The following is a 25,877-nucleotide window of genomic DNA, read 5'->3' as shown; positions in this document are numbered from 1 at the left end:
CTTTGAAATTCCCGCGATTTAAAGATTCATTAGATTCATCATGCCCCCTAAACGGTAACTCTTGCATACAGAGGTGTAACGTAATATCTATAAGGCTTTTTAAAATTTGCCGATTTTCTTTAACCCTAGCATTGAAATTTTCAATATCTATTTTACGCGAATTGTCTAGTGCTGTGGCGATATTTTGCTTTTGTTTTCTCATAAGAGTAAGCTTGCAATTCGATGTAATATGTTGAGAACTTTTATTGTGTAACAATAGACTCCGAGACAAATTTTTCAAATCAGTATAACCACTTTTGAACCAAACTTTGTCGCTAGTATTAGCTGTGGCAAATAAAATGCATGGCCAACAAAACAATTTATTTAATGTTATACTACCCGTAAGCCAGTCAAACTTTTCGTACCATGCATTTTGAAATCCCCGATTTGGTTTTCCGACGCCACCGATAGAAACAAGATGTTTACTTAAATCTGGAATAGGTCGTTTTACGACTTTAACTATATATAATTTATCTTCATATGAATGACTTGAAAAATTCTGCTGATTGACTAAAAAATTTACGAGATCACAAGTATTACGAATATTTACATTTACCTGGGAAAGTTGTGACGAAGTGCTCGGTGCTAAATCCATTTTTCACTAAAACCGAAAATCCTGCACACAAAAACAAACCCACCAAAATTATTAAAAAAACTTAATTAGAATTGCACTGCACTTATTATATAACATGTAATCTTACTGTTTTTTTAATGAAAAACAACACGAGATACGTCAAACGTGATCCTGCCGCACAAAGAGGTCAACAGGAAGTAATTTAACTACTACTTACTCTTACTACAACAATTTTGCAGAAATGTTCCAAAATGTACCAATGTTGCCAATCTGGTAAATGCATAGAAAGAAATATTTTTTGTTAAATCGGAAAACAATAGAACAATATGTATAGTACCATCTACTAAAGGAAAATACTCTACTACAACATAACAATGTTACAATTTTCAAATAAAAATCTATGTTTTATTTAAAATGTACTTTTATACCCCGAGGGAAAAAATGTAGCGAATTGGGTACCTTTGTACCCAAACGGCAACGCTGCTAATTAAAAGAACTACACCAAACCAGAGCGGCATGCCTCTCTTGTTCGGTGAAATCGTGGGCAGAAAATAAATAAATCATGTTGAATTTCGCTAGATAATGTGATGTCTAATATGTCAGACAGAGCAATGCCGTGAGGCTTGCCTCGGCGGCTATAATTTTTAAAGAGAGAATGAGATGCACAGATGATATATTAGAAGCTGGCGCGGAAAATGGAGCCGTTGTTTATTTAATATTTTGTGGTTTAAGCTTGTCCCTTGTCCGGCCCGTAGATTATGAAGAAATATACAAAGATAAGACATCAGGGGTGTACATATTTTAATTTTTTATCATAATGAAAATAAAGTTATTTAGAAAATTCCAAAAAGTTAAATTGTAGTTAAAGAACGTAAATAGTCGATTGATACTGGTGAGGCACTGCCTCACCTGCCTCATAGGACCAGCCGCCCCTGTATACATTCCCTTGGTTTTACCCTCTTTCAGTTTCATGACTGTTTCCATCAGCTCTATTTTTCTTCTAGCCAATATTACCAAGTCGTTCGCAAATGCTAAGCAGTGATGTTTTTTGTGGTAGATCAGACCTGTTCGATTAACGTTTGCTTCCTGTATCATCATCATCATCATCATAAGTGGCTCGACAATCCGTTGTGGATCTTGGCCTGCTCACAAAGAAGTCGCCACTCCTGTCGATTCCTGGCAACTTCCCTCCATCTTCTAACCCCTAGAATCTGTAGGTCTTCTTCCACATCATCAATCCATCTCATTCGTGGTCGTCCTCTGCTTCTTGTGCCCTCTGGTTGTGAAAATGTTAATCTCTTCGTGTATTCGTGATCTGACATCCTAGCAATGTGTCCAGCCCATCTAAGTCTCTGCACTTTAACGAATTTCACAATATCTGGATCGGTGTATAACTGATACAGTTCAAAGTTGTATCTTCGACGCCATAGCCCATTTTCATTTACGGCCCCAAAAATCTTTCTAAGAATTTTTCTCTCAAAAATACCAAGAAGTCTTTTATCATTTTGAGATAAGATCCACGTTTCAGCCCCATATATCAAAACTGGTCTTATTAAGGTCCTGTATATATTAAGCTTTAGTGCACGTTTTATATTTTTATTTTTTAAATGTCTCCGGAGGCCGTGAACAGTTTTGTTTGCTATTGCTATGCGTCTTTTTATTTCGTCGCTTGTCGTGTTTGTTGCGTTTACTAGCGATCCAAGATATGTAAATTCTTTGACTTGCTCAAAGGTATGGTTGTTAATTTGAATTATTTCTTGGATATTTCGAGGGTTTTTAGAAACCAACATATATTTGGTTTTTTCCTCGTTTACCACAAGTCCTAATTCACTTGCTGCGTCCGCAAGCCTTGTAAAACACTGCACCATGTCTCTCATACTTCTGCCCACTATAACTATATCGTCAGCGAATGCGAGAATTTGCGTCGATCTATTAAAAATAGTTCCATTCATTCTAATATTTAATTGTCTGATTGCCTTTTCCAAGGCAATATTAAAGAGCAGACACGCCAACACGTCCCCCTGTCTTAGACCATTATTAATGTCAAAGAACGTAGAGTTTTCTCCTTCAATTCTAACGCATGAGCTTACGTTTTGCATTGTTAGGTGGGTCAACTTAACTAACTTAGGTGGGATCCCAAAGTCTATCATTGCATTATATAATGCAGTTCTTTTCACACTGTCATAGGCTGCTTTGAAGTCAACGAAGAGATGGTGTGTTTCTATGTTATATTCTAGTGACTTTTCTAGAATCTGCCTATGTGCTTGAATTTGATGTGTAGTTGACTTTCCAGCAGTAAATCCGCATTGATATTGACCAACAATATCCTTTGTAAAATGTTTAAGTCTTTCAGATAATACATTGCCGAAGATCTTATACGCAAATGCTAACAGAGTAATGCCTCTATAGTTCTTACACTCCAGTTGATCCCCCTTTTTATGCAATGGACATATTATTCCCTTCAGCCACTCTTCTGGTACCCGTTCATTCTGCCATATAAGTACTATTAGTTTATGGATTGCTGCAAAAAGTTGATCACCACCTTTTTTATACATTTCCGAACAGATGTCATCGATTCCTGGGGCTTTATTGTCTTTGAGTTTTAGGATCGCATCTGACACTTCTCTTCTTGTTGGGTCTTCACTGTGTAGTTGACGTTGTATATTTTGTTCATTTTCTATATTGTACTCTCCTTCAATATCGTTTATATTTAGATGTTCGCTGAAATGTTGTGCCCATCTGTTAAGAACTGAGTTTTTATCATGTAGAATTTCACCGTTAGTGTCTTTACAAATTTTTAATCGTGGTTTAAATTCTCGACGGCTAATATTTAAGGATTTGTAGTATTTCCTCGTTTCATTTTTATCGAATAAACTTTGTATCTCACTGAGAGTGTTCTGTTCGTATTCCCTCTTCTTACGTCGATGGATACGTTTTTCCTCTCTTCTAAGACGTCTATACTCTTCTTTTTTTTCTCCGTGTACAACCTGCGTCAATGGTTTTTTGATATGCTGCGTTCTTTCTATTTGTGGCCATTTCGCACTCATGATCAAACCAATGATTTCTTTTTTCTGATTTGGTTTTGCCCAATATTTCAACGGATTTCTGTAACACAATATCTCATATATTTGCCCATAGTTGGTTAATATCTTCTTCTTCTTCTAAGTTTTTTGTCCTTATTTGGTCTTCTATTTGCTGTCTGTATACATTTGCAATGTCGGGATCTTTTAGTTTATTAATGTCGATTTTTTCTCTCCTTCTTCCCATCTCCTTTTTTAAATTGGATATTCTCTCCTTAAATCGTGTTTTAACTAGATAATGATCACTATCTATGTTTGCTCCTCTAAAAGACCTAACATCTAATAAGTTAGAGCAGTGTCTTGCATCGATGATTATATGATCTATGTGGTTAATCGTTTCATTATCAGGAGATTTCCAAGTTCCCTTATGTATATCTTTATGGGGAAATCTTGTCCCAGCTATAACCATGTTCTTAGACATGGCAAAGTTTATGATTCTGAGACCGTTATCATTAGATTCTACGTGTAGGCTCTCTTTTCCGATGGTGGGCGAAAATATATTCTCTCTTCCGACTTTGGCATTAAAGTCTCCTGCTATTATTTTGATGTCATTTTTTGGGCATTGATCGTACTCTCGGTCTAGTGCCTCATAGAACATGTCTTTTTCATTATCCTCTTTTTCTTCCGTTGGAGCATGGATGCTAATAATGCTTATATTAGCGAACTTCCCTTTAAAACGTGATCCTGCCGCACAAAGAGGTCAACAGGAAGTAATTTAACTACTACTTACTCTTACTACAACAATTTTGCAGAAATGTTCCAAAATGTACCAATGTTGCCAATCTGGTAAATGCATAGAAAAAAAATATTTTTTGTTAAATCGGAAAACAATAGAACAATATGTATAGTCATCATCATCATCAATCAGCCAATCCCGTCCACTGCTGGACATAGGCCTCCCTCAGTTCTTTCCAGTGTTCTCTACACTGGGCCGCTTGTAGCCAGTTTCCCGCTACTCTTTTTATGTCGTCGGTCCATCTAGTCGGTGGTCGTCCTCGGCTTCTTTTATAATTTCTGGGCCTCCATTCCATAATTCGTCTTGTCCATCGTCCATCTTGTGTTCTGGCTAAGTGTCCTGCCCAGTTCCACTTAAGTCTCGTGGTTCTTTCGATGACGTCTTGAACTCCTGATCTTTGCCTGATTTGTCGGTTTGTTATGTGGTCTCGGAGGCTCACATTCAGCATTGCACGTTCCATGGCTCGTTGTGTAACTCTTAGTTTATTCGCAGATTTCTGCGTGAGTGTTAAAGTCTCTGCTCCATAAGTTTGTACAGGCAAAACACATTGGTTATAAACTTTTCGCTTGAGACACATGGGAATTGAACTTTTTAGAATATGGCTTAGTTTGCCAAATGCTGCCCATGTCAGGCCTATTCGCCTCTGTATTTCATTTGTTTGATTGTCTCTGTTTATTTTGATCTCGTGTCCCAGATATTTGTAAATTGTAAAACAATTGTGTAACAAAAAATTGTAAAAAACTAAAGGAAAATACTCTACTACAACATAACAATGTTGTTACAATTTTCAAATAAAAATCTATGTTTTATTTAAAATGTACTTTTATACCCCGAGGGAAAAAATGTAGCGAATTGGGTACCTTTGTACCCAAACGGCAACGCTGCTAATTAAAAGAACTACACCAAACCAGAGCGGCATGCCTCTCTTGTTCGGTGAAATCGTGGGCAGAAAATAAATAAATCATGTTGAATTTCGCTAGATAATGTGATGTCTAATATGTCAGACAGAGCAATGCCGTGAGGCTTGCCTCGGCGGCTATAATTTTTAAAGAGAGAATGAGATGCACAGATGATATATTAGAAGCTGGCGCGGAAAATGGAGCCGTTGTTTATTTAATATTTTGTGGTTTAAGCTTGTCCCTTGTCCGGCCCGTAGATTATGAAGAAATATACAAAGATAAGACATCAGGGGTGTACATATTTTAATTTTTTATCATAATGAAAATAAAGTTATTTAGAAAATTCCAAAAAGTTAAATTGTAGTTAAAGAACGTAAATAGTCGATTGATACTGGTGAGGCACTGCCTCACCTGCCTCATAGGACCAGCCGCCCCTGTATACATTCCCTTGGTTTTACCCTCTTTCAGTTTCATGACTGTTTCCATCAGCTCTATTTTTCTTCTAGCCAATATTACCAAGTCGTTCGCAAATGCTAAGCAGTGATGTTTTTTGTGGTAGATCAGACCTGTTCGATTAACGTTTGCTTCCTGTATAACCTTTTCTAATATTAGGTTAAACATTTTAGATGATAATGGATCTCAAAGATTTCTGTTATACTCTTGTTTATCTTGATTTTATGGAGAGTCCTTTGAAGAGTTAATGGTGCTGTTGTAATATGGTATTAGGAAAAAAGTGGGAAATTTAAAAGGTGTAAGATAGATAGATTGATTTATGTAAATTGCTACATTATTACATTCGTCAAACATAAAAAATACAATACATGAGACAGATACTCATTAATAGAATAGAAACTGTGGTAAATCAAGAGTTCTTTAACAGTATGTTTAAAAGACTTAGAAGATACCTGTTCATATTGTATGGGTATAGAATAGAATAAACTAGAAATATGCTTTATCACAGAAAATTTTACAATTTTATGGACAAAGCTTACAAAAAATCAGAATAACAATCATTAAAATTTACTGAAATTACAAAAATCGCCATAATCACAAAATAAAAGATAATAAAATAAACAATTAATTGCACAATTTAAATAAATTGCAAGTTGCATAATAAAACATTACGAACTAATAAGTTGAAGTTGCTGCGTATAATACCCAAATATATATTAAAAATACTTAAGTTACTTGGACATAAAGGTACTGTAATTTCTTAGTTATTCGTTAAGAAACTCTTCTACTGAATATGTTCTTTCAGATGATAGCATCATCTTCAGAACGATCACTTGTATATGAATTGTTACTACCAAGCAAAGAATATGATTTATTTGCAATTGGGACAAAGCTCACCTTCTCGACTAACTTTAAAATATTAAAATAGACTCAGGAGTTATATTTGAATCTGTTAACATCTTCTGTATTATAGAAATACTCAAACTCTTTTTATGTATATCACAAGAGTCATGTTGTACAATACTATCTTCAGAAGATATAATTAGTATAACTGGTTCTCTTGTATTCATTGTGTTCAAATGTCATGCGCCATATCATACCTTGTGTTTTGTGTTCATTGTACCATGGGAAGGAATGAATAGGTAGTGAGCCGTCGAGGACTCGTAGAGGTAGCGAGTCCGCTTACGGTCGTATGCCGAAAGGCAGGTAGACCAGGGTCCTGCCAATGCTTTCATTGGAGGGACCACGAATCTTTTTCAATGGACAATTCGGTGAAATGTAGCAGCTTACCACATTTACTCCCTCCACACGTATCGTCACAAATCCCTCATGCGTATCGATACCATATATTCTAAGTCTTCTATTAAGTATCCACACTCCTACCACACCCGACGTATCCACAAACCATTCTCTACTGCGCACTAACGTGGAGTTTGGCCCGCCGCTATCAGGATATCAATTTCAGACTGTCCTTTTCTTCCTCTTCCTCTAATGTCGCCAGCCTCTCATTGCCTATATCCTCCATAGACTCTCCTACCCCTATACTTACCTTCTTTTTAATTAAATATTTTTTTATTTTTATTCCCACGTTTTGGGTCGATTCTTCGGTCCAGCGGAGCAGTGCGCCCATACTCCTCCAAGGGTATAATCCCCTTCGGTTCGTATGAAACTCGTTTTATATGAATCATAATTGAAATCACAAATAATTAAATATATTTTAGGTTTGACTATCTTCTCCGAAACCGCGTCTAGAGATTCAAAGAAACTAATAAAATTACCAGAAGGAGATCTATACCAATTTAATATACATACTGAATTATTTAAATATACTTCAGCTGAAATACCATTTATTTCAAAACAGATTATCAGTAAAATGGTTGTCAAGCCTTATGACATTTAAAGACAAATAGTTTTTTTACCCATATGGCAGTATCACTCCAATAACTCAGCGACAATAATGAATAATAGAGAGAGAGCAGGTACAGGCATAGGATCGCTTTGGACTATCCCACTCCTCGTTTTTAGACCACGCTTCCTCCGAATTAAAATGATTCCCCTTATGGGAATGGGCCTAAAATAATATACCCAATTTTCTCCTACTTGTCGCATAAATAAATTAACTAAATCCAATTATCAATTTTTTAAATAGATATATTCAAAGAAATACACCTGAATATATAAAAATGTGAGGTTGAATGTCTGGTGGACAGATTTGATGTGGTTGTAAAGAAAAGTTTACGGTGGGAGAGGCAATGAATATATTAATACAGAGATATAGTTCTTCTCACAGCGCTTTTCTAAGAGCCCCATTTCTTTTAATACGTATACTAGTATTTTTTATTTTCTTTATTTTTAAAATTTTTCAATAAGAATCACCATATTCTTCCTCAGTAAAACGATCATAACACTTTACATTTGGAAATATAAAACAATATATAATAGTCCGATATTTGTATAATCCACAATCTTGGATTTTATAGGGTCACTTGGACACCCCACTCCTCTTTTTTAGGCCACACCCCCAGGGGAAATAAAGTCGAATCTTTCCCGCCATCCCCGCCCGACGCCTATTTGATCTAGTGCCGGATTTTACCTACGATTATTTCAATACTATTTATATAATAGTGTGTAACAAATATAGCTTTTACAGTAAACTCAGAATAAAAACAGATCTGTGGACTAGTTGTGAAAGTCGGTTTTGTATACTGAAAGAGTAAGTCGCCAATAATAATTTTAATATATGCATTTTCTTGTTAAAAATGAAGCAATTGTATGAGTAAATAAATAATAATGTAAGATAATAAAGTTCTATGTCAGTATAATATGTACTACTAATATAAATTATATAAATTTATAAATGACCTAAAAGTTCGTAGGTGTACCAGTTTTCAAATGTTAAAATGTTATTTTTTTCATGACCTGTTTCTGTGAACCGATGAAAACAATTTTTACACTTTTCTTCCTCTGTATGTACTATCAAAAGTCTCTGCAAACTATTTTTTCAAAAATATCATTAAATCACATTTTTACTGTGTGAACTTTCGTATGTATATCCAAAGAATTTTTGTAAGCAAACTGCCCCAAACAAATTTCACACTTGTAAGGATTTCCCCAGTATGAATTCTCAAATGAACCTTTAAATCAAATTTCCGAGAAAACTGCTTGAAACAAATATCGCACTTTTAAGGTTTTTCTTTAGAGTGTATTCTCATATGTCGTTTCATATGTCCTAGTTGAGAAAACTGTTTGAAACAAATTTCGCACTTGTAATGTTTTTCTCTAGTGTGTATTCCCATATGTCGTTTCATATGTACTAGTTGAGAAAACTGTTTAAAACAAATTTCGCACTTGTAAGGTTTTTCTCCAGTGTGATATCCCATATGTCGTTTTACAGTACTTACTTGAGAAAACTGTTTAAAACAAATTTCACACTTGTATGGTTTTTCTCCAGTGTGCGATCTCAAGTGTGTTTTTAAATTCACTTTATCAGTAAACTGCTTTAAACAAATTTCGCAGATGTAAGGCTTTTCTCCAGTGTGCCATCTAATGTGCTGCTTCAGGCCCCCCAGTTGAGAAAATTGCTTAAAACAAATTTCGCACTTATAAGGTTTTTCTCCAGTATGAATTCTCAAATGGATCTTTAACTCATCTTTCCGAGAAAACTGCTTAAAACAAATTTCGCACTTGTCAGGTTTTTCTCCAGTATGAATTCTCAAATGGATCTTTAACTCATCTTTCCGGGAAAACTGCTTAAAACAAATTTCGCACTTGTAAGGTTTTTCTCCAGTGTGCCATCTCATATGCTGCTTCATACCTCCTAGTTGAGAAAATTGCGTTAAACAAATTTCGCACTTGTAAGGTTTTTCTCCAGTATGAATTCTCAAATGGATCTTTAACTCCTCTTTCCGGGAAAACTGCTTAAAACAAATTTCGCATTTGTTAGGTTTTTCTCCAGTGTGCGATTTCATATGTTGCTTCATATGAAAAAGATGAGAAAACTGTTTAAAACAAATTTCACACTTATGAGATTTTTCTCCAGTGTGCGATCTCAAATGTCTTTTCAAAAGACTTCCTGTAGTAAATTGCTTAAAACAAATTTCACACTTGTATGGTTTTTTTCCAGTGTGAATATGTGTATGATTATCTAAAGAACTTCTCTGAGTAAACTGATTTAAACAAATTTCACACTTATAAGGCGTTTCTCCAGCGTGCGGTCTCAAATGTGTTTTTAAATTACCCTTACCAGTAAACTGCTTTAAGCTAATTTCACACTCGTAAGGTTTTTCTATGGTGTGTATCATCAAATGTTTTTTTAAAGTGTTTGTTTGGGAAAACGGCTTTAAACAAATTTGACACGTGTAAGGTCCCTGGCCGGTTTGAAGTTTCATATTTATATCTAATGTTGTTTCTTTAGTGTTTCTGTTGCCATATATTTTTTTAGGATATGAATCTTCAGATGTTTTCATAATTTTCATTCTGCTCTCCTCCTGGAGACAACCTAAAATACAAATCAACCATAAAACATTTTTTTCAAGCAAAAATAAAATGAATATTACATAAGAAGTATAATAACATGTTCAGCAAAAGTCGACCCAATGATATATAAAATTAGGTAAGATGCATATTAAAATTTTGACTCATTAGCCAATATTTGATTATATCAAAGAATACCCCACCCACCAAGAAACGAAAGCTTTGTCGGTAAGCATACAATATAATAAAGAAATTTATTGTATTTATTAGTAGGTATATCTCAAAAAACGAAATAAAGATTGGAAATAAATTGGAACTTAAAAAACTAAATAAAGAACAGGTGTTTGTTGAACAAGATTTATTGTAGTATTGAAAAAAGGAAGATCTAAAAACTACACTAATTTTAAATATGTTTTTATAGATGTGACAATATTTTCAACCTTTTTTACTTTACTTTACTTTAGATCCGCGTTAAAATATGTTAAAGAATAAAATAATCTTAAACAAAAAAAAATTTTACAACATATGTATATGGATATGAATCACATGGATGTTTAAAAGAAACTTCTTTCACTACCCTAAAGTATGAGTGTGATACGCTTTTAGTTAACATATTTTCAAATGAAGAACAAAACATGTGTTCTAACTTATAAATATATTGAACAAAGTCGTTACTTGGTGTTCTCAGTTCCCCATATTCACATTTATCAATAGTATATGTTTTAAAATGTATCAATATTAAACTAGTATCTATTTCTTCAATTTCCTTTGAATATTTTTTACATATGTATATGACAAACATGAATATTGAGAGCCTTTTTAATTAAATAACCACATACATAATGAAAAGAATTTTGGTTTACCTATTAGTTTTTCTGTTCTTTAATCACAGTCAATATTGTTGAGTTGAAACTTTCTTTACATTTAAATCCATTAAACGTTTATCTGAATCATCTTTGCGATTAATATTGTTAAAATGCATACAATTTGACAAAACAGTTTTTTAAATGCCCTCTGAAATTGTATGAGAGTTTGAATGATGGAATTTCTGCCTTGTTGTCTTATACTCCCAAAATAATTTTCAACAGTTTTGGTTAAGTCTTCTTGTTTTTAAGTATTTAAAATTGTTAGATGATAAATTATCCCAAAGCTGTTTGACACCATTTTAATTGTTACAATCTAACAATTTTTTTTATCGAGAACGACATATTACATCTTTACCTGTTTTATCTAATATTTCCAGTTTATGTATTAAATCTATCATGGAATTTGGGAAATTGATCTGAAAATCAGTTCCGCCAAATACATTTTTAAATTCGTTAGAATTATTCTTATCAGTAAAATTTAAAATATCAAACACATTATTAAATTTTTCAATAATCTCTGTTGTTCCCAATGCATCTGATGGAAGAATACCAAGAGCAGCAATATATGTAGGTATACATAGAACTTGCAACAATGTTACTTAAAATTTAAGATAGTAGTTTTACTCGCATTTTTTCAAAAGATATAAAATATATATGAGAGTGTGTTAGTTTTGGCGGACATCAATAAAACTGTTTATTATCTTCATGATAAAAAATTTCTATAAATGACCAAAACATTTGTAATCAAAATAAAAAAACATATTAATTAAGTTATTTCTAGTTGCTTTAATTAAATGACATGGATGAAATATATATCATGGATGCTAAAATATGGAGAAACAACACTAAGTAAATGGCTCCTGAAAGTATTAGTTGATATAATAAATACTGGAGTAGTACCAGCGGAATGGAAGGAAAGTCTCCTGCTACCGATACCTACTTCAAAAGGGAGACTCGAGAAATCCTGAAAATTATAGAGGCGTTATAAAATATAATTATAAAATCGAGGAAAAAGCGAACATGGCAGAGGAACAACAAGGCTTCCGGAAGAACCCCAGCACAATTTAAAAAGTGCTTTTGACAGGGTGAAGCGAAATGACATCTTAAATTTATTACAAGCTCAACAAATAGACCATCAGATAATAAGCATAATTAATGAAATTAACAAGAACAACAAGACCAGAGTTATAATGCCAATAGGGGCAACAGAATGCATATAATTAAAAGGAGGAATCCGCCAAGGAGACTCGCTCAGCCCATTGTTATTCAATATGGTGATGAATCAAATAATTCACGAAGTAAGAAAACGACACGGATACCACATGGGAGCGCATAAAATCACGATACTATGCTATGCCGATGATGCAGTACTAATTGCTGATAACGAAGATGACCTACAAAGGCAGCTCCACACCTTTAATATCACAGAAAACAAACTTAATATGAGAATATCAGTAGAAAAAACTAAATGTATAGTGATCAGTAAAGAGCAGCGTAGATGCAAACTAGAAACAGATGGCCAAATTGTAGAACAAGTAATGAAATTAAATTACCTAGGAGTAGAGATCACTAGTGACAGGGATATAAGTACAGAGACCACAAGGCAAGCATTAAAAGCGGCAAGAGTAAGTGGTTGCCTCCGAGAAACCATATGGAGAAACAAATATCAGACCACGGAAAGCAAAATGAAAGTATACAAGACAACAGTAAGACCAATCCTAAGGAGGGCCGATACAATAAAGACGAAACAACAAATTAACAATATCGAAATGAAAGTATTAAGATCAATAGCGGGCATATCATTAAGAGACAGACAAACCAACAGAAGTACACGCGAGCAATGCAAAATTCAAAATATTAACAGGTGGATAAAAACAAGAAAAAAAAAACTGGAACAAACATGTAAACCGAATGGGACCAGATAGATTAGCGAACATCTGTAAAAACAACAAGCCGTATAGCAGAAGACCCGTTGGAAGGCCGCCAAAAAGGTAGAAAGATAATGTACAGTCAACAACGACTGAAACAGAATAAGAGGCAGACAAACAGGAGTAATCCTAGTCGCACGAAGAAGAAGAAGAAGGATGAAATAGATAAACAATTTTTTGTCAGTTGGAGAAATCACAAGTAATTCACTCATATTTAGAAAATTTGAGCACATATCAGTAAGGAGACAGTTCACATATAAACCTTATTGAAATAGTTTTAAAATACATTCTTTTCTAATAGGAAGAAAGCGATTTGCTTCAAATCTAGTATTCAAAAAGAAATATGCTATGTGCTGTTTCCAATTTGAATACAAGCCTGGAATCATTATCACAAGTACATTTTGTGTAACTATTGATTCCTTTTTTTCCAGTTCCTATATCATATAGACCAACAGTTTCATCACGACCTGTATCAAAAAATAAATTACTTTTAATGGACATTTCTTCAATACAAATACAATGCTTGTCCTAATCTAACATTGTGTTCGCTTTTAATTTTAAGGCATCAAATATTTGGTCATTATTTAAGCCAAATTTACAGACCATATTTTTTGAAAACTTCGTTTTAAGGGGAAGTACAATATTTTTCCATAATAACATATGCTCTTGGGTCCAAAAAATATTGTGTTAATGTAAATTGTTTATTTTCATCAGAATACCTCCTACTTTTTGAAGGTTTAGTTTTAAAATTGCTGTGATTGAACTATTTCAGATAGGGACTTGCTTAATAGCTTATCACATTTGATTAAATTTATTCAAATAATATCCACACGGAAACTAAATTTCTGTAGTTGGCTATATACCATGTATCACAAAAAAAAATATTTAAAAAATTTTCTTTATAAAAGATATATTGATAAAAAATCTTATCGGACTACACAGAGCATTTTCGGAATAACTATTCCATCATCAGCGCTATCTGAATGTACATGTTTGAAGCCACTAAATATGTGGGTAAAAACCACAGAAACCGAATTAAAATTTTTACCACCGTGCTTTCTAAAACTTGCAAAGCAAACAGCTTGATAAATTACTCGGCGAGGGAATCTAAAATTAAATTCCACATGCCGTTCATCATGGTCAAAATTCGTAGTGAATTCAGTTTCTGGTACTCCAAACGGAGTAAAGTAATAAAACATATTGACGGTATTAGATTTTTGTTTCGATACAGGGCAGCGACAAGCCGCTTATACGGTTTCGTCAGGTAGAAATCGTTTGATTTCTCTTTTTGTTTTTAGATGGCGTAGTTACGTCCTTCTTCTTCTTAACATGCCATACACCAAAGTGCGTAGGCGACTATCTCATTACTAGAATTCTGTTCTTGGCGGCGTGACACAGCTCGCCTGTATTGTGTATTCCTGTCCATTCTTTAATATTCCTTAACCAGGATAATTGTTTGCGGCCGGCTCCTCTCCTACCTTCGATCTTCCCTTGTAGGATTAACTGTGGTATTTCATATTTTGCTCCTCTCAATATGTGTCCAAGGTAACCAATCTTGCGTTTTTTAATTAATTCAAAGAGTTCTCTTTCCACGCCGGCTCTCTTAAGGACGTCATCGTTTCGAACTCTATCCACCCAAGGTATGCGCATCATTCTTCTCAATGACCACATTTCAAATGCTTCAAATTTGTTGATAGAGGTTTTTTTCAAAGTCCACGTTTCCATGCCATAAAGCAAGATGGACCATATGTAGTTACGTCCGTATATAGTTATTTTGATAACTATTGTCTAGGACGGGAAAGATTTTTGTTTTGGTTCAGAGCAGTGGCTATACCGTTCTGAGGAGACCTAAAGAGGTCGAAATACGTATAAGCGGCTTTTCGCTGCCCTGTATCGAAACAAAAATCTAATACCGTCATTATGTTTTATTACTTTACTCCGTTTGGAGTACCAGAAACTGAATTCACTACGAATTTTGACCACGATGAACGGCATGTGGAATGCAATTTTAGATACCCTTGCCGAGTAATTTATCAAGCTGTTTGCTTTGCAACTTTTAGAAAGCACAGTGGTAAAAATTTGAATTTGGTTTCGCCAGGTAGAAATCGTTTGATTTCTCTTTTTGTTAACCCAGTTTAATTGATTTACGCAACCATAGAGATAATATGCACTATTTTATTCGTACTTTTAGTTGAAGAACAGATTAAATTATTTTTAATTTACTAAATTATTAATCTCTAAAAATTTAAATTACAGTTAAGTCGTAGCTTGCCACAAATTTCTCAATCCGAGTCTATGTTTCCGTTTAAAATATGGCGATTGCGTACTGACACACTTCAAAGGCGGCATCTGAGAGTGGGCATTGTTGGATTGTTTTTTATTCTGTCCCTGGCGGGCAAAAGTCACCCGAAATTACGGTACATTTAAAATTGGGAGAATACATTGATAATAGGTTGCTAGTCAAAAAGTGGCCGCAAATATTATTAATTTAATTTGTAGCAATTTTTATTTGCCTACCACGTTGTGTGTCACTTATAACAATATATAATTGCTTATAGGGGGTTGAAAGGGGGGACCAATTACTGGGTCGTGAATAAGGTTTCTTGATTTGAGGGACTGGGGAAACTAACTACAAAAAAAAAATAAAAAAATGCTTACAGAGATTTCCTAGACAACAAACACAAGAAGATTCTTAAACAATTTTGTGATGGGTAGCTCTTTCGGGGCGACAGACTCAGTAAAACACAGGTTGAAATAAAAAAATAAATCTATTAATTTAGCATATATACAATAAATAAAATAAAATGAATTCTACGCCGTACATACAATAAATGAAGTGAATTCTACGTCCCCGTCTGGGTCTCGCGATGAATGAACTCCCCGGCGAACGTCTATAATAGAAAAGAAACTAATTATTACTAATAAAGAAATGAAATAGGTGAAGTCGATCACACGCAGACTTGCAGACCCACGGCAATGTTCAATACACAATACCGATGGGTTCCGCTTGGTTAAGGACAGAATACGATCCTCAATACGGAAATCTCTCTGTCCGGGTTGGCTCTGTGCAGATCCACGGTAATGTTCAATACACAATACCGATGGGTTCTGCTTGGTTAAGGACAGAGTACGATCCTCAATACGGAAATCTCTCTGTCCGGGTTGGCTCGCAGGTTCACTACACCGGCGAGTCAGGGAGCCTAGAGAGCTAGCTACAAGACTGTCTAGTGTCTAATTCCGCTACTCACACACCTTAAATAGCCGTTCTGAATCCCACTTCGTCGTCTCGTAGAAGTGGATGCGCAAATATTGACACTCCCACGGTTCGAACTGTTAAACGATCAGAACATCGTTACAATTTAAAATGGACGGCGTTTAAAAAAATCCTCTTGCTGGTTAGAAAGAAAGGCTTTTCTTTCCTGAAAAATTTTTAAGGGTGAAAATTTTTTAAAAGAAATAATTTTAAACTCCTGGTTTAAAGAGAAACATTACATAATTATTATTATTTCACATAAACAGTTATTACAAATCAACAAACTTTACATTGAGTTTAAGCTTTTAACAATACAGAATTTAAAATTTTGGTTATGTACCAATTGACAGAAAAGGATAATACTGACTGTCATTTATGTCGAAATGAAATATCACACTTTTCTGAATTATTAATTAATTATCAAGGTTAACTTTATTTAAAAGAAGACTAATATGACAATTAGCTGATCCATAAATCTTATAATTTTATTTATATAATTTTTTAATTTGTCATGAAAGCAAATCTTTGTATATTAATAGAAAGATTTAACAAAAACTACCTTACTTCACTGGCTGTGTATTTCCTATGTATAGTATAGCTGTATAGTTATTAAGAAAGTTTATCATCTTGGGATTGGAGACAAATCAAACACACTGAACCACACAAACTGCAAATGATCTGGATTGACCCATGGAGACACAAAATGGACAAATCTTGGGAAGGACAAACATCGAATTTGGACTTTAGGTTATCCTGATGATAACAAAATGTATTCTTCAAAACTTGGCTGCTTAATTTTCACTTAAATCCATGTGGACTTCTTAAAACCTTGGAAACACTGTTTTCAATTCTCTCCTCTACCGAGAAAGATCTTTGCTGTTCTGAGCCCAATCTGCTTCTCTGTTTTGACTGCTCAATCGAATTTCCGATAACAAAAATGAATAAAGGTAATAATTTTAAGTAGAATATCCGGACTCAAACAAATACAACAAACTTCTCAGTCAGTGGTTCATCTAGTAGGGATATCATTCTCTTCCCCGCATCACTTTCTCACCAACCTTGGAAAGATCATATTTATTTGACGCACAATATCCCTGCGGAATCAAGATCAAACGAAATAGCAATTTGTGTTATTATAAACAGACTAAATATGTTTATATTATCAATCTTAGCGAAGCAAAAAGTGTTTTAATATATACGAGGTAAAATGAAATGCTACAAATTAGTAGTAATTAGTTTTTGACAAATATTTTATTTCGTTCATTCATTTTTTAAATAAAATACGCTGATCATAGCATATGCATGTTTTTTATATCAAACTAAAACTAATTTTTTTCCTAATATGATGATAAGGTTGCCTGAGAAAAAATTGTAGTAAATTAGGGTTACTAGCAGTTAAAAATGTGAGGTATCAAAGATACAGTTAAATAGAGTTAGGGTGCAACGACACTGGTTTGAGAGGTGATCATATGTATATTATTATATATCTATCGATGCATGCTTTAAAAACTCACACAACTGACACCAAAACCAGTAATGTTGTACTCTAGCTGTCTTTTATTTTATCTTTAATACCCTGTGTTTTTAACAGTTTTAACCCTAATTTTTGACCATTTTTTCTCAGGTAAACTTATATCATCATATTAAGAAAAAAATTAGCTTTGCATGCATATGTTACGAGCAAAGCCCGAAATTGGACAATCCTAACATTGTACACAAATTATTGTCCACTTCTAGCATTGTACCCCCAAACTGTACAATGTCCGAAATAATCAAAATAATTGTCGACACGTTCATCGGTTCGAATCGATTATTATTGACAAGCGACACACCAAATCAAAAATTGAAAAATCGAATCGAAGAAGAAATTGTTCTACAATAGGGATATTGTTCGTTAAACATTTCAAAGCTTCAAGAGATAGATACATCACTATAATATAGGGAAGATGTTTGTAAAACATCTTAGATTTTCAAGAGATATGTATGATAATTTAATTCTACGAATCCAAAAGTCAAAAATGCTGGTTAATTATGGATTTATAACCTCAATTGATGTTTGTTTGTCGTTAATAACAAATGGGGAATAATTGTAAAAATCGATATGAATCAATATCTGATATATTATCTTAAACTTTGACGCATGGCTACTTATTGAAATTCGAACATTGTACAGCAATTCTTTTATACAAAGTCCGACGATTATATATATTTCGGAGATTGTACAGTAAAGGGGTGCAATGCTAGAAGTGGGCAAGATTTTCTGTACAATGCTAGGATTGTCCAATTTCGGACATTGCTCGTAACACATATACTTAATGAGCAGCATATTTTATTTAAAAAATAAGTGAACTAAAATAAAAAAAAATTCAAAAATTAATTAAAAACTGTTAATTTAATTAAAAATATTTGTGCCTACTTTTTGACTGGCAACCTATTATCAATGTATTCTCCTAATTTTAAATGTATGTACAAATAAAAGTTTGATTAACTACATTATGAATGTAGTGATCCTGCAGTGGGATCTTAGGGTGTCATTGGGGGAATGCAACTGTATTGCAGCAGTCCATCTATCTTGTATTATATGTCTATGCATATAATATATATTAAATGCCACTGTCAAATCTGTCTGTAAGAAAAACATGGTGGTTGATGAAAAGTACTATGGATATTATGTATACTAATAGTTGGACCCTTGCCACAGTAGTGTCCTTGCTTTCTTAACTCAATAACTTGTGTTATTTTATGTTTTATCTCTTCTTTAACATCAAATATGCCATAATATTGTGTCTTTATCATGTGTAATTATTACTATTAATTCAAAACAGAAAAAAAAATTTTCACTATAATATTCAAGAATAGAATTTATTCAAATAGCAATTATAGACAAATTAATAATAAAACAAATCATAAGTTACTTAACTTGATAATTTATATAGTGGCACTAAAGAATATAGACACATCTATATTCATCTATATTCTTTGGTGTCACATTTGAGCAAAAGTGGACTAGCTGAAAACATTTTAACTCAATGGAAAACCCATAGAATAAAGCTGCTTTTAAAGTTCTTTTTTTTTCCCAACTGTCTCTTACAAACTGGCCATACTGCATGAAATACGAGTCATGCATGCAAATCCTGGTCAATGCATGACATATTTTAAGATTATAGTAGGTTTAACTTTTTAACTATTTTATAGTAGACATGGCAAACTGAATTTAGCTAAATGCGATAAATACATATTAGCCGCAAGAAATGCGGAAGTCCTGAGCCCTGTTTGATACATACTATAAATACCTACAAAAATATTTTTATTACCTTTCTTACCTGGGTAATCTTCCCCTGGTTCATTTTTTAAATCTTCCAGATCTACTGATCTGGATAGGTCTATATCATTTTGGTAATAATCTTCAAATTCTTTCTTAATTTCAACTTTGCCCTCCATAACTAATATAAATTCTGGGTTAACATATGGTAACAGCATAGACTATGGAGTGATATGGTCACAGTATAATATCAGCATATTGCTTTAAAAGAAAAAGAATACTCTTTTATGCATTAAACTGTGATAGGTTAACCATTGATATAATATACCAAGGATGGAGCCTGTGGCCTGTTTTGCGGGAAGCAAAGTAATCGAGGCACACTTTAAACTATTTTAATGGTTTATTAATAAGAAACTACATACCGACTAAAACAAGTAAGAAAACAATAATATTATAATAATTAGTTCCTTTTTGGAGTTGAATCCTGTTCTGACGGGGATCAGCTGACTGCCTTGTCTTGTCCAATTTTCTTCTGTTTTCTTGCCAGCCAGCCAGTCTGTCTTTCGGCGCCGAAGTTCGCTCGCTTCAGCAGACAGTCAACCCAAGTGTGGCGGGCGGTTAAGTATCAATCCGCCACCACAGGGCTCTTCTCTAGTGAGCAATCTGCTGGTTTCGAACGGCTCTGTTGACCTGTGTTGGTCAGCAGACAGTTGGCATATGCTGGTCGCTGGAATATATGCTGGTTTGAGTCGATCCATGGAAATTCGTTGATGAACATTTTGGACATCTACTGTGATAAACTTGTTACTACGTTCCAAAACTCTAGACGGGCCAGTATAGGGTGGTGTAAGGAAGGCTTCACTTTATAGGTCCGAATAAACACATGAGTCGTGGTCTGCAGATTTAGATAGACAAAGGCAGTGCGGGCTGAGTGGTTGCTTGTTGGTATAGGCCGCATGGTTTTATGTTGTTGTTAGAAAAAATATGTTCGTCGGGTGCAGCCGCACTAGGGACAAGCAGCTGTCCAGGGAGGCACACTGGGGTACCACACACTAACTCGGAGGCTGTGACATGAAATGTCCTGTTTGAAAGTGTTTCGAAGACTCAGAATGACCAAAGGGAGGGCTTCAACTCACGATAATGTATCAGCAGCGATGAGCGCAGTTTTGAGTGTTCGGTGAAAACGTTCAATACACCCGTTTGACTATGGGAGCTAGGCAGTGGTCTTAATACGATGTACTCCTAGCATTGTATTGAGCTCTCTAAGCAATTGGCTCTCAAATTGTCTACCTCTGTCTGTAGTTATGGTTGCTGGCACATCAAACTGGGATATCCATCCCTTAAGAAGCTTCTGTGGGTATGGGTATGGCCTCTCTGGCCATCTCGTGAATCTATCGAAGATTGTAAGCAGGTATCAAAAACTCTGACTTTTTGGAAGTGGGCCCACGATATCAATATGTATGTGTACGAATCGATCGTCAGGCATTCCTAGAGTTTTCATAGGTGTAACAGTGTGACGTTCAATTTTGGCACGCTGATATTGGATGCACTCTCGTGGCCATTGCTTGACTTAGCGATTCATGTTATGCCACACAAATCGTTAACGTGCCCTGAGCGGGACTGCGTGTGTAATTTCAGGAAAACATCTCTCTGGAGACGTTTTCTTGTACACGACCATCTTGGACTGGACAAAAAAGGATCGCTGGTTGTCTGGTAGAACTATGCGTTGAAGTTGTAAAGAGCTGGCAGGATCGTTCAGAATCTGTTGGAGACCCTCATCTGTTGCCTGAGCTTCGGATAGCCGCTCATAGTCAATGGTAATGGGTGCTGTGACAGCGTCTACTTCAGGTTGTGAGAGACAATCGGCAACGATATTGTCTGCACTCTGAATTATGTCGAATATCGGTAGGTAGAGAATTGGCCAATAAATTCTAGTTGACGTATCTGTCATGGAGACTGTCACTCATGTCGCTATTGGAAGGCAAACGTTAAAAGCTTGTGATCAGTATAAATGATAAACAGCATGCCCTCGAGAAAATGGCGGAAGTGATGTATGCCACTGAATATGGCAAGTAGCTCTCGGTCATAAATGCTGTAGTTTCGTTCCGTCAGCAGGTGTTTACCTACGAGCTGTTGCAAAACATCGCCGATGGCAGCATCTGAGGCATCAACTGACGTGTTCAATTGGGCATTCGGTGCTGGAAAAACCAATTCAGTCGAAGTGGCCAGGAGTCTGCTGCCGCCGTTGGTATCAATGTCAGTTCTTGCTGCTTCTCCTTTTGCTGGGATAGTAGCGCCGTTAGTGGCATTCGCTCATTGTATACTGAAGATAGAAGCATTCTCGAAAAAGGTCGTCGATGTATCTCTGGAACGTCTGGGGAGCATTTCACAAACCAAACGGCATTCGGATGAACTCGTACAGGCCAAAGGGGGTTATTACAGCCGTATTTTGTACATTTTTATGTGGACTGGGATTTGGTAACAAGCACGTATCAAATCAATAGGTACATGAGAAAATTTTCTTGCCACGCAGCTGGTTAGCAAAATCCTGGATGTGCGGTATTGGGTAGCGATCTAGTTTCGTCATGGCATTTAGACGGCATAAATATCCACAGGCACTCCATCGTCCATTAGACTTCTAAACCATGTGAAGCGGATTTGCCCAAGATGACCTTAAGCAGAGATTCTGCTCATGTAGCTTAAAGACGATGTGGTGGGGGTCTTCGTAGTTTAGAGAAAACTGGTGTACCTCGAGTCTCAATATAGTTCTGGACTCTTCCAGTATCCTCTGGTATAGCAGCAGTTGGACGATCGTAAGGATGGGCAGTGGATAGGCCTACTTCTGGTACCTTAACACGACGAAAAACGCAGGTAATACTGCTTGAGAGACTTACTAGTTGTTTGTTTCCCTATGTATACACTAATGCTGTGGTGTGACAGCAAATCGTCTCCTAGTATAGGTGTGGTGACATCTGCGACTACAAATGTCCATGTTACTGATTGGCCTAGACCAAGGTTTAGTATAAGCTGTTTTTGTCCATACGTTTGGATGCATGATCCGGTAGCAGAATATAGGCATACAGTGCTGGGCTAAGTTGCAGTGCAGATTTTTCGTGGAAGCACACTTAGTTCTGATCCTGTATCGATAAGAAACTGAAGTTGGAGAGCACCATCGGTGATGAAGAGGCGACGTGGTATGTGAGGGGCTGCAGTTGCCGCCATTACTGCGTCCTTTGGTCGTTTTTTGTAAACTTGCAGGGTGGTCTACATTTCTTTGCTTGTGCACCAAATCTCCGATGGTAGTAACACTGCGATGATAACTTGGTCCTCTAGACCATTTGAAGCTTTTGCCTTTATTCAGATACAACCTAATCTTTTGGATAAAGCGTTAACTTGGTCACTCAATGCAGCCACTGCTTTGCCTAAGGTAGGGCTTTCGGTAACAGCCATAACTGGAAAACTAGAACACCGGATATACTTATCGGCTTTCTTAACAAGGTTTTCTAGGTTTCCATAGAGAATAGATATAACACTTCGAACCGAAGGTGGTAGGCGGTCGAACTAAAAGTTAAGTGGGAAAGTTAAGTCACCCAGACTCTCCCCTATTCATAAGTATTTAAAACTGCCAATATACATTTATATCTTACTTTACGAAGATAAAAATAAAAAACCAACAACTCGGATTATGTTGTAAATTTTCATTTTATTTTAAAATTCATGTTTTTTGCGTATATTACATATATTTAATAAGATTAACGTGAGGTTTTTAAATATTTCAAAAATAAAAAAGGAAATTCATAATTGGGATTCGAACTCACAACCACCAGCGTATGAACCAAACACGTAAAGGATTTGCCAATTAGACATAACACTAACGGATTTTAAAATTGACAGTTCTCGGTAAAACAGTGATTATTTTGAAAATACAAAAGCCTAAAATAATTATAAACGTTTAATTTTAAATAATACAAAACATATCACATAAATAATAATATTAATACATATTATATTATATATAATATTATATATACAATATTATATAATATATAATATTAAATATATATACAAAAGGAACATTTTTATTCTCGAGAGGGAGAGAAAATATATCTTCTGTCTCTCTCTTACTCATTATCTTACATATGTAATGGTTTCACAGATTCACTCTCATGCAAATTTCCAACGCCGACCGTGCGTATAGAAGTATAACTTCTATACGAAAAGAAAAATCAATAAAACCTCACTCATTGTCACTCATATCATAAGTCATAACTTATCATGCAGTATAAACACGATTTTTTAAAACATCATAGAAACGAGGAATCATAACAAATCTCATATGATATTGTCATATGATAAAATCATGTAGTGTTAAGTCTACTTTACATGCATGCAACCCGTGTTGCGCTGTGTGTTGCCTGCCATGCAGTTTATCGATATTATATCCAGCCATAGCAGTTTTCAACGCTTCTTGTTTATTTTGAGCTTCTGTCATATGGCGTATATTAATATTATAGACGGATTATATGACATATTATGCCAGAAGCTCGAAACAAATGAGAAGCGTTGTAAAGTGCAGGTGGCACTGACAGGCATAGTAATTGTTTTTGACATTACTGACAGTATGACAGTTATTATATACTTAGAATTACAGGAAATTATAATGCCTCATGACTTCTAAGAAGTCTTGATAATTTTATTTGTTTCTTCTAAGTCAGGGAACCCGGGGAACCCCGGACCTACACAGGTAGTTTATAATAGATGACAGTGTCAGGGAACCCCAGTCTACATCATTGTTCGCGGTAGCGCCAATTCACCAAACTGTATTGAGTGTGGCCTATACAATGTGGAATCAGTCACCGCGATCTTATCTTGTCCTTGTAGTACATTTATTATTCACATAATTGCTGGACTTTCAAAAATAACAATTTTTTACTAAATTTAATAACATATTTTAGTCAGTTTGATTTCCCCAGATATTAAGCTGGATTTATAGTTTGACGCACTGTAAACGTAGACGCACTGGAAAAAGATCAACATAGAATTTTATGTACTCTTATTTATAAATGAACGTAAACGCATGACGGAACGTAAGTGAAACGCACTGCAACGGAAGAGTTGGCCAACTTTCATCTTTTACAGTGCGTTACTTGCGTCTGGCCAATCAAAAGGAAGAATTTTGTGCTGTCAACCAAAGTGAACTGTCTGGCCCGCCCACCATTTTGTAAAGTTGTTTATCAACATAATCGAATTTTGATTTTGTTGATTATTTGTTACAATGAACGTTAAGAATTTATAAAATAATAGTAATAAATAATAAAAGAATATTATAGTATCATGGTCACCAACTCTAGCCACTGTTTCTACTCATGCGAAAAAATTCCACTCCGTCGATTTATAAATTGAAATAATATTTACAGTCCGTTGGTTACGTCTACAGTGCGTCTACGTCTTCTACAGTCCATCAAACTATAAATCCAGCTTTAGTCATCTTAAAAAAGTTTTTCTCCAGTCCCCAAGATTCTCAATTTTCCCCAGTTCTAAAGAAAAATCCCCAGACCTGGTATCCCTGATAGAAGACAGAACAGAACATTGCATTTTGCATTCATAGATGAGTCATGATTCATAGAATGATTGACTGATGATTGATTAACCTTACAGTTAACCAGAAAACCAGAAACCAGAACACCAGAAGTTGTTTTTGTGAATTTTGTGTATGCTAAAAAATATTTATGGTGTAGTTAAAATTATCGGTCCTGTACCTACATAATTTGGAAAATTAAAAAAAAACTATCTTTGGCATGTCTAGTGCTAGTGAACCAGCTTCCATAGAAGGGCCCCATCTATATAACGATGCCTTGGATATCCAAACAGTTTTACCCTGGATTGAATCTGAAGACAAAATTATATCCTTTTTCAGAACAATTCCTCAAAAATACGAAAATTTAAGAATACGGCTAGCTCTTCAATATTTTATACAACTCAGGGATAAAGATGAACAAAACTCTAGGCTAAGTATTGAGAGTGATGCTCTAGATATATCTAAGCTTTTACCCTATACTGATAGGAATCGCATTCAAAATCATCTTAAAGACTTAGGTAATTATATTTTTATTACTACAAACTTTTTGGCACAAAATTTTAGGTACATTCAGTTTAATTTGTCACTATAATTTTTGACAAATTGCCATGACTGTAACATGTGTTTAAACATGATAAAAATTAACATTGTTCAGTACTTAAATCATGTAAACGCTCCGTTATTGATACAGTAGAACCTCTTTAAGTAGAACCTTGATGTATTGAAAACCTCCAAA

General features: G+C 34.9%; 2 protein-coding genes across 7 annotated transcripts in view; one reads left to right on the top strand and one right to left on the bottom strand.

Moving 5' to 3' along the window:
* Positions 1–6,188: 6,188 nt before the first annotated feature.
* Positions 6,189–21,190, bottom strand: LOC140431334 (uncharacterized). 5 transcript variants are annotated; one of them, XM_072519275.1, is made up of 3 exons: positions 19,986–21,183; positions 19,616–19,824; positions 6,191–10,279 (listed from the first exon to the last, which is right to left on the bottom strand). In XM_072519275.1, the coding sequence occupies exons 2-3, from the start codon at positions 19,779–19,781 to the stop codon at positions 8,964–8,966; spliced, it is 1,482 nt and encodes a 493-aa protein (XP_072375376.1). In that variant the 5' UTR covers positions 19,782–19,824; positions 19,986–21,183; the 3' UTR covers positions 6,191–8,963. The 5 variants fall into 5 exon arrangements, 4 of the variants coding, with proteins under 4 accessions (XP_072375382.1, XP_072375376.1, XP_072375371.1 ...); XM_072519281.1 differs by lacking the exons at positions 19,616–19,824; positions 19,986–21,183 and adding an exon at positions 11,118–11,488 and having other exon boundaries at positions 6,189–10,279; XM_072519270.1 differs by having other exon boundaries at positions 19,616–21,183.
* A 3,367-nt stretch (positions 21,191–24,557) lies between these two features.
* LOC140431327 (uncharacterized) overlaps positions 24,558–25,877 on the top strand; it is a 59,514-nt gene continuing 58,194 nt past the window's right edge. Inside the window, exon 1 of one of the 2 annotated variants that reach the window (XM_072519263.1) lies at positions 24,558–25,659. In XM_072519263.1, coding sequence (XP_072375364.1) covers positions 25,362–25,659 — 298 coding nt within the window. In that variant the 5' untranslated portion in view covers positions 24,558–25,361. The remainder of the gene's footprint in view (positions 25,660–25,877) is intronic. The other variant, XM_072519259.1, reaches the window with a different exon arrangement.

The sequence above is a fragment of the Diabrotica undecimpunctata genome, chromosome 1 (assembly GCF_040954645.1).
Source record: "Diabrotica undecimpunctata isolate CICGRU chromosome 1, icDiaUnde3, whole genome shotgun sequence".
Classification (NCBI taxonomy): Eukaryota; Metazoa; Arthropoda; class Insecta; order Coleoptera; family Chrysomelidae; genus Diabrotica; species Diabrotica undecimpunctata.
Note: the sequence above shows the minus strand (reverse complement) of the source record. Positions and strands in the feature narration are given on the sequence as shown.

Excerpts from the sequence above, each read along its gene's own strand:
- LOC140431334 (XM_072519270.1), bottom strand. The coding sequence starts at position 19,781 with ATGCTGTTACCATATGTTAACCCAGAATTTATATTAGTTATGGAGGGC. Across the intron at positions 10,280-19,615 it reads AGATTACCCAGGTAAGAAAG|GTTGTCTCCAGGAGGAGAGC; the intron begins GTAATAAAAATA and ends TTTGTATTTTAG.